General features: G+C 35.0%; 1 protein-coding gene across 1 annotated transcript in view; it reads right to left on the minus strand.

Annotated features, from left to right (window-relative positions):
* Window positions 1–9,753, minus strand: part of LOC107684991 (acetoacetyl-CoA synthetase-like) — a 57,170-nt gene that overhangs the window by 37,965 nt on the left and 9,452 nt on the right. Inside the window, exons 5-9 of the mRNA XM_016481398.1 lie at window positions 7,437–7,551; window positions 7,251–7,332; window positions 5,593–5,743; window positions 2,563–2,643; window positions 1,363–1,487 (exon numbers count right to left, since the gene is read on the minus strand). Of these exons, the coding sequence (XP_016336884.1) occupies window positions 1,363–1,487; window positions 2,563–2,643; window positions 5,593–5,743; window positions 7,251–7,332; window positions 7,437–7,551 (554 nt within the window). The remainder of the gene's footprint in view (window positions 1–1,362; window positions 1,488–2,562; window positions 2,644–5,592; window positions 5,744–7,250; window positions 7,333–7,436; window positions 7,552–9,753) is intronic.

The raw sequence follows: 9,753 nt of genomic DNA on the forward strand, positions 1-9,753 counted from the left end.
TTAATTGATTTTTCCGTACATTTCTGCCATATGTACATTAACTGACAGTCACCACTGATAAGCTACCACTAAATATTGTAGAAACTTAATTTGCTGTAAAGTTGCTTTGCAACGATTTGTATTGTGAAAAGAGCTATACAAATAAACTTGAATTGAATTGAATTTTAATACATTTAAAATGTAAACTATTCCTGTAATGCTAAAGCTGAATTTTCTGCGTCTTCAGTGTCACATGATCCTTCAGAAATCATTCCAATATGCTGATTTTCTGCTCAAAAAACATTTCTGATTATTAAAGTTGAAAATAGTTCTGCTGCTTAATATTTTTGTGAAAACAGCATCTATTCAAAATAGAATGTCTTTAGTGCCACTAATGCATCCTTGTGGATTAAAAGTATTAATTTCTTAAAATAATCTTACTGACCCCAAACTTGAATGGTAGTGTAATTAATTATATTAATTTTCAAGTAATTCATTATATATTATTTTGAATTGACAGTCAACCCTAATTAAACATTCAAAAATTAAAATGTCTCTGAAGTGATTCAAGCACAAATGGGTCTGGTGAGTAATACAAATGTGTGTTTTTTGGCTTTCCCAAAGGCTGCTGCAAAAATGTCTCTATTTTCTTTCTCTTGGGAAGAGGAGAGACAATGAGAGTTAAGAATAGAGGCTTTCACCAGTAGCCAAGGGAGCTGAAAATGAGCACACACATACACACACACATATCAAGTGTGACCCAAAGGAACTCCGGTGTCTGATGCACTTCGATCATTTCTGATCAATAACAGGTAAACTCTGAAAGGAACTCGATGCCACATGAGGTGGCCAATTAGACCCATCTCTTTAAATCAGGTTGCCGTGGTGATGTGGTGTCATTTACACAAAGGGCACAGCAGATGCTGGTGATAAGCACTGCCACACCTCAACCAATTACAGCAGGGGCATGAGGGGGAAAAAAAGTGACTGAAGCTCCTGACTGTGACACCTTCATTATAGAGTGTCTTTCTCACACACACACACACACACACACACACACACACACACACACATATCAAGTGTGACCCAAAGGAACTCCGGTGTCTGATGCACTTCGATCATTTCTGATCAATAACAGGTAAACTCTGAAAGGAACTCGATGCCACATGAGGTGGCCAATTAGACCCATCTCTTTAAATCAGGTTGCCGTGGTGATGTGGTGTCATTTACACAAAGGGCACAGCAGATGCTGGTGATAAGCACTGCCACACCTCAGCCAATTACAGCACGGGCATGAGGAAAAAAAAAAAAAAAGAGCGACTGAAGCTCCTGACTGTGACACCTTCATTATAGAATGTCTTTCTCACACACAGACTTACTTACCCCAGACAGTCTACAAGGTCCCAGAGCACATTAGCACTGGGAACAAGAGGGGAGCCATCGTACAGGACCACAGAAGCCCCAACGGCTAGAGAGGACACCAGCCAGTTCCACATCATCCAGCCCGTCTGCACATAAAGAGATATCTACTTTTAGATCGGGTCAGAGACTACGCTTTTGTCCCAAGTTTGACCAGATTGGGCAAACCCACCAACTACTCAGCAATGTTTAACAAACAGTGCTCAAAATGGACCATTTCAACCCAAATATAATTTTGAATATCACACAGGACTAACCAGATATTGCAAATTATGTGTACCTTAATTTTGCTAACATTATTAATAGACATAGAGGAAAGAAAATACATTGTCCTAACAAAGACATAATGGAAAATGATGTTAACCTGATTTATTAATAAATGTCCCAAGTGTTATTGTGAACGATTCATCAGTGTACGTCATCCTAAAGAAGAGAGCTTGTTCATAATCTTTCATCAAAATGTAATAATGTTATCTGCCTCTGAAATTACTTTGTTTTTAGTATGTAATATCAAAGACTATGGGGGTGGTGCAAAATAATATTAATCAATCATATCATAAACTAACATAAGGAGTTCTATAACGCCTGTAGAAGTGTGCAATCTACATGCAGTAATGTTCAAATGTTTGGAAGAAACTAATACTTTTAATCAGCAAGGATACATTTAATTGATCAAAAGTGACCGTAAAGACTTAAAAAAATGTCAAATAAATGATGTTTATCAAGGAATCCTGAAAAAATGTATAACCGTTTCGACAAAAATATTATGCAGCACAACAGTTATAAACATTGACAATAACAAGAAATGTTTCTAGAGCAGCTAATCAGCATATTAAAATGATTCCGAAGGATCATGTGACACTGCAGACTGGAGTAATGGCTGATAAAAACTCAGTCTTGCCATCACATAACTTATTTAAAATTAATTTTACAATCTATCAAATAGAAAATGTTATTTTAAAACGTATACATTTTTCACAATATTACTGTTTACTGTATTTTTAATCAAATAAATGCAGCCTTTGCGAGCACAAGAGACTTCAAAAAGCATACTTTTGAACGGCATTGCATACTCTATGCTGCTTACAGAGATTCAGTCACTTTTGAATGCATGTGATTGGAGAAAGAGGCTTTTTTCCACCATCTAAGATGCCAGATACATACCGTAGTGTAATATATGATGATATCATTGTAGGTCATGTTGCCATGGAGAATGTGTTCTTTAAGATGCTGGATGAGAGTGCCCTGGGGAACAGAGAACAAAAGGGTCAGACTGTTGTTAATGTGATGAACCACACCAGAGGTTACTTTGCTAGGACATCTGTGTGAACTTCAGGACAAATACAGAGTTCTGGCATGAAACTCTAGATGGCGCAGCCCGATAGGTCTATCTCAATCTGACCTAATGACATCATTATCACATGGCACAGCTGATTGGTTCTCTCCTGTATCGGTAGCCAATGAGCTCACTGCTCAACATTCAAATATATGACTAGTGCTTGCCGTAGCAGTTGCAGCTTGCTTCAGAAACCCTCCGCCTTCCCCAGCTCCACCTGTATAGATCTGCTACGAGGTGATTCATGTATGCTATATGGGGGTTATTTCATGCATGTAATATTTGCAGCAGCAATATTTCTTACAAGCTCACAGCAGCATGTTGTGGATGTATTGGCAGTAGCAAGTCTCGGTACTTGCTCTGCCGCAGCAGCAGCAGCAGCGTAGCAGATCTATTCCGCCAAGACCAAATACATTAACATTGTCATGTACATTACCATGCCAATCTCTCCGAGAGTTGACATGACAGAACTGACTTCATACTTCCATTACAAATCACCTTGAGTGGAAAAATGGCTAAGAAAAGTAAAATCAGAAGTCTGTAATATCAGAGGCGACATAGCACAAAGCATTAGTCGAGGATGATTGTGTTTATTTTTCTGGATCTCATGTTCTTCTCAAGTTCTTTCTCCTGTGCTGGTGTTGTACGTTCAGAAGTATTCTGGCAGGCAGGGAACGACCTAATTAGCGAGCTAAAGGATCAGCGACACTGCATGGATTAAAAAACCCTCACAGTCCTTTTCTTCTAACACCATGCCCTGCAACAAGTGTCTAACACGTCTGCGAAAGCATTAATTGCAAGCGGCGTTCATTCATTCACTAACTGCCATAACCCGATGCGAGTACTGTTTTCATAAGAGCACACTGAACATTGATCATCCATAGAGCGAGAAGAGAGAAATGCATCTGCATGTGTACATGTGCGATTGTGTGTTTTCATACACACAGCGCTCTAATTATCCAGCACGCAAGAGAGGCGTCAGACACAAATGCCGCAAAGGCTGAAGGGAAAAGCTGTGAAAAATGAAAACACAGTGTTATACACAAAAAGTGTGATTGTAAAGCACACAAAAATAAAAAATTTAAAAAATAAATCAACTAGTGTTTTTGCCTTCCCTGATTTTTTCGATTAATTTTCTATGCAGTGCTGATTTTTGAATTGAAATTGTGGGTGTGGAGAAAGAAAGGCTGATTTAGACCCATGTGAGCTGCTGTGTCCCTAATGTTGCGATTATTAATTCAGAAGGGATTAGAATGGTGCACATAATTGCTCATCCCAATTGCAACCAGCTTATAGTGCCTAACAGGTTTTAAAACTGACTCTTACTGCCATCTAGTGGTCAATGTTGGTTATTCAAGAGATATTGTATATGATGATCTACAGGAAAGAGGTGCTTTTACACACTTTTGGCATACAAACATCACACAGCAGTTCAAGACACAGACCAAGTGGAAGGGTAAACTTAGTAGACTGAAATATTAGTTCAGCTGTAACTACAACATTCTAGCCACAACGATATAAAAAATTAATCTAAAATTTGGTGCCACCCCCAAATCAGTGTTATTTTAGTATTATTTACCCGTTCTATCAAACCTTTACAATTAATCCAGAAACACATCTCTTCCATCTTTATTTGACCCTCTAACTCTAGCACTCTCTATTCTAATTCTATTCTTTAAAAAAAAAAAAAAAACTTGTCCCTTTTAGACTTGCACTCTATTCATTTACTGCTTGTTTAAAAAAAAAATCTAATCTTTTTGTATTCTATTTGTTGTTTTTTTTTTTTATTATACAATTAACAAAAGCAAAAAAGGCCTCTAACACTAGCTTGCTCTATTCTTTTTCTATTCTATCTGTTTTCTTTTTATTTATTATATAATAAAAAAAACTTGCTACGTGTACTGCGCGAGCTGTTAAGCTAACCGAGACTTGTTATAGCACTTGTATATCATTGCTCTTTTGTTGATTTTGATTGCTTCCATTGTCCTCATTTGTAAGTCGCTTTGGATAAAAGCATCTGCTAAATGACTAAATGTAAATGTAAATTTATATTTACAAAATATTAATATTTTGAATTACATTTTATTTTTATATTTTCAGGTTTCATCTTACTTTTAGTTAATTCATGTAATTCTGTGATATGCTGTTGTCATTTTTATTAGTTTTTTATATTTAGTTTTAATTTATTTTTATTTCAGTTTTCGTTTTAGCAAATTTTAGTACTTTAACTCAAATGAAATGCACTGCACCATCTATTTATTCTTATTCTTATTCATTATATTTTAACTAATTTTTTTAGAATCTATTTTTTTATTGTTCATTTTATTTCTTAATCATCTGTTTTGATCATTTTTAATGTCTGTCATTTCGGTCATGATTATTTTTAAAAACCTTTTTATGTATAGCACTTTGAATCACCATTGTGTATGAAATATGCTATATAAATAAACTTGCCTTAAAATAAGTTGAAGTTGATTTCCAAAGAAACATTTATAATTTAAATTTTTCATCTAATATTTACATTTTGTTTTATTTCAGCTTTATTTCAATTCACAAAAACAATATTTTGTAGTTTTAGTAAACAATAAAAACACTGCCGCAAACTCTGTCTATGGGTACATAGACAATTTTAAGCAAATAAAATGCATCAATATGTTCCTACATTATAAACTGATAATTTAGCTGTTGATATTTGTAGTGCACCTGCAAAACAAATGCTTGCATCTGTATTTTCTTTCTTTATACATCATGTTTGAAACAAGGTGCTCCAAAATGCATATATCAAGTAATTGCACAGAGTACAATATTTTAAATTAGACTCTGCGCAATGTCTTCAGTGTGTGCGCACACACACTCACCCCAGCAGAATGCACCATGCACTTGGGAGCTCCTGTGGTGCCAGAAGAGTACATGATGAAGAGAGGATGAGAGAAGGGCAGCTGCTCAAACTCCAGCTGAGGGTCCTGATCCCCTTCTTTACCCGTGGCCAAGAAGTCATCCAGGAACACGCTGACAGAACAAGTACAGGAGACAGAGAGTCAGGACTGACTGCATCCTAACCAGACAACACTTCAGATCTCATTTGAACATACAGCAGCAGGTGTCACTGAGAGAGGGAAAAACACCCAACAATAACTTCATAGACAAGCTTGGAACTGATCTATTCTGTCAGTTTAACAAGGATAACAAACATTTATTCATATGAGGTACATTCCAATCAACAAATAGTGCCCCATTCAGCCATCTTAAAGGGACAGTTCTCCCAAAAAGAAGATATTTTGAAGAATGTTGGTAATCAAACAGTTGCTGATAGCAACTGACTTGAAAAATCTATGGAAGTACCAAATTCTTTCAAAATACCTTCTATTGTGTTCAGCAAGGGAAAGAAATTCGAATGATGACAATTTTCATTTTTGTATGAACTATCTGTTTAAGGAAGATTACAAATCAATGTGTGTTCTAAGTAGTAGTTTACAGCTGTAATGCAATTATCACAATCACGGGTTGCATAACAGTAAAGAAATTTCATAAAATATGATCAAATCACATTTTTTTTTAAATCTCTTATGTTCACCAAGGCTGTATTTATTTGATCAAATAATAATACAAAACCGTAAAAGTGAAAAAGTGAAATATTATCACTATTTAAAATAACGGTTTACTATTAATATATTTAAAAATGTTTTCCTGTGAAGGCAAAGTGAACTTATAGAAGCCATTACTCCAGTCAGAAATCATTCTAATATGTTGATTTGCTGATTAAGTAGCAGTTCTTGTTACACTAATGAGTTTTCTAATGAGTACAAAGTTCAAAAGAACAATTTGTTTAAATTAGAAACTTATTGTAACATTATAAATGTCCTTACGGTCACTTTTGAGCAATTTAAGGCATCCATGTTAAATAAAAGTATTAATTTCTTTTAAAACATAAAATAAAAATTGTATTGACCCCAAACCTTTGAATGATAGTGTATGTACGTATATAGGAAAGGTTGGTCATTTATTCTTCATATATATATATATATATATATATATATATATTCTTCATTCGGGGAAGTATGAACTGTATCACAAATCTAATTAAAAAATGAATTTAATATTTAATTTTCATTATCAACCCAGTATAGACCTAATAAACCCCTTATGTCGCTCATACACTACAAAGCCTTAAAAAGTCAACAACTGTCTGTCGTCGCCGATTTCTAATAGACAAATTAATGTTTTGAAAATGATCAATTGCTCAACGATTAGTTCCTCCGTGAGTTAATTCATAAAACTGCGATATTAATTCGAAGGGTCTGAATACTTTCCGTACCCACTGTATGTATTAAGACAAGTACACTACACACAAAACTCCTAATTATTGCATGACCCAAGTTGGAGTGTTACAAATGAATATAGCTACTTTGTCAAGTAAATTGAACTTCTACATACAAATGGAAGAACCAGTGCAATATATAATAAAACGAAATGTGATATATTGAAATATGATTGTAAACACACATCATGCACAGACCTGTTGGGAATCTTGGAGAGGTCAGTGTCTTGTCGAGAGCGAACGTATGGAATGACCACAACCTTCTTCAGGTCAGGTAGACCTGAGAGATGATGGGGGGAAATATATATTAGGATCCATGAAATGTATGCATATCAACAAGACAAAATGATGGGAAAATTGTGGGCTGAAATGTGTGCTTTAAACCTTTAACAACGTTTTGGAGTTTCTCCATATGGTCGTGCTGCTTGCTGTTATACACAACAGCTGCTACTGAGAATATCAACTTGGGCTGGATCTGAGAAAATCGGTCTAGAACTCCCTTAAGATGAAAAGAGACACATTAAAGACAGAAAAAAAACCTGAGTAATGCTACACACACACAATTGGCTATATTATATTTAAAATATATATATAGTCACTACAGTTCAAAATTTGGGGGTCAGAAAGAATTTTTTCAAGATTTTTTAAAGAAATTAATGTTTTTTCAGCAACAATGCATTAAGTAGATAAAAAGTAAAGACTTTTTTTAAGACAAAAGATTTATATTTCTAATAAATGCTGTTCTTTTACACCTTTTTATTCATAAAAGAATCCTGAAAAAATGTATAACATTAATACAATAAGAAATGCGTCTTGAGCACCAAATCAACATATTAAAATGATTTCTGAAGGATCATGTAACACTGAAGACTGCCATTTCTGCTCAAAATTCAGATTTGCATCACAGGAATAAATTACATTTTAACATTAAAATGGATAGTTATTTTCAATTGTAATAAAATTTCACAATATTACAGTTTTTGCAGTATTTTTGATCAAATAATGCGGTCTTGGTGACTTTTTTTCAAAAGAATATAAAAAGAATGAAAAAAAAATCTTATACTGAGTTTGGACCAAACGTTTGAACAAAAGCATATACACAATTGCCACATTGAATCTACTTAAAGGTATAGTTCACCCAAAAATGAAAATTTGATGTTTATCTGCTTACCCCCAGGGCATCCAAGATGTAGGTGACTTTGTTTCTTCAGTAGAACACATATGATGATTTTTAACTCAAACCGTTGCAGTCTATCAGTCTTATAATGGAAGTGAATGGGAATCACGGCTTTGAGAGTCAAAAAAACATACACAAACAAAACCAAATTAAACCCTGCGGCTCGTGACGATACACTGATGTGTAAAGACACGAAACGATCGGTCTGTGCAAGAAACTGAACAGTATTTATATAGTTTTTTACCTCTGATTCACGCAACGGTTTGAGTTAAAAATCTTTGTTTGTGTTCTACTGAAGAAACAAAGTCACCTACATCTTGGATGCGCTGGGGGTAAGCAGATAAACATTTTCATTTTTGGGTGAACTATCCCTTTAACTGCAGTAATATGCTGTAGTACCCTGACTTAACCACAGATGGCAGCAATGTATACACGGAGTTAGTTTGCTTTAGTCAATAAGCCACCGTGAATCTATGTTGCTTTATCTGCTAGAGCCTGTCCTATTTATGGAATAACCTCGGCCCTGAGGGGGCTGTAGACTTACTTTAATCTTCTCATAGGAGAGTGTATGTGAGAGAGAGAGGCAGGGGCGAGAGGTAATGTGTGTGTATGTGTGTGACAGAATGTCTGACATAGCTAACAGGTCACACACACATTTGAATACAGACAGAATTGATGGTTAGATTACCTATTTTTTTGTACATGGGGACAGACAGGTTGCGATAATATGACCAGTGGAATCTTACTCATTTTTGCTAGTGGGATATATAAGATTGCATTTAAAACACAAGACTAGAACAAAGTGGAAGCTCATGGCAACAAACTGCCCCAGTGTCAGTATGAAGGCATGTGGGCACATGAATGCTGGGTCTGCGTGGTACAGCAATGCCTGCCAGCCGAGGGCATTCAGAGTCATTCTTTATGCCGACGTCCAAATCTGATATTCATACATCAGGAAAGGATTTCTCCACACCACTCACTGGATCCATCAGTGTCAGGTTTTTCATCTATTATGTATTAAAATGAATAATCTGGCACTTTAAAATTTCAGTGACTGGAAGAAGTCAGCCAAACGATTTGCTACATGAGATACTTTTCTGTGTAACACGCACTACCATTTCAAAGTTTAGAGTCGGCAAGAATTTTTCATTTTTTTTTAAATATTTTTTTCAGCATAGATACATTGAATTGATCTGAAGTGACAGTAAAGACATTTATAATGCTAATAAATGCCGTTCTTTTGAACTTTCTATTGAAAGTATCTTAAATGTATCGCAGTTTTCACAAAAGTACTAAGTAGCACAACTGGTTTAAACATTGATAATAATAAGATATTTTTGCACAAAATCAGCATATTACAATGATTTCTAAAGGATCATGTGACACCGAAGACTGGAGCAATGATTTACTCTAAAATTCAGCTTTGCCATCACAGAAATAAATGACATTTTATAGATATATTCAAATAGAAAACAGTTATTTTAAATTGTAATAATATTTCACAATATTACTGTTTTTACTGTA

Source organism: Sinocyclocheilus anshuiensis, unplaced genomic scaffold, assembly GCF_001515605.1.
Source record: "Sinocyclocheilus anshuiensis isolate Anshui unplaced genomic scaffold, SAMN03320099.WGS_v1.1 scaffold605, whole genome shotgun sequence".
Taxonomy (NCBI): domain Eukaryota; kingdom Metazoa; phylum Chordata; class Actinopteri; order Cypriniformes; family Cyprinidae; genus Sinocyclocheilus; species Sinocyclocheilus anshuiensis.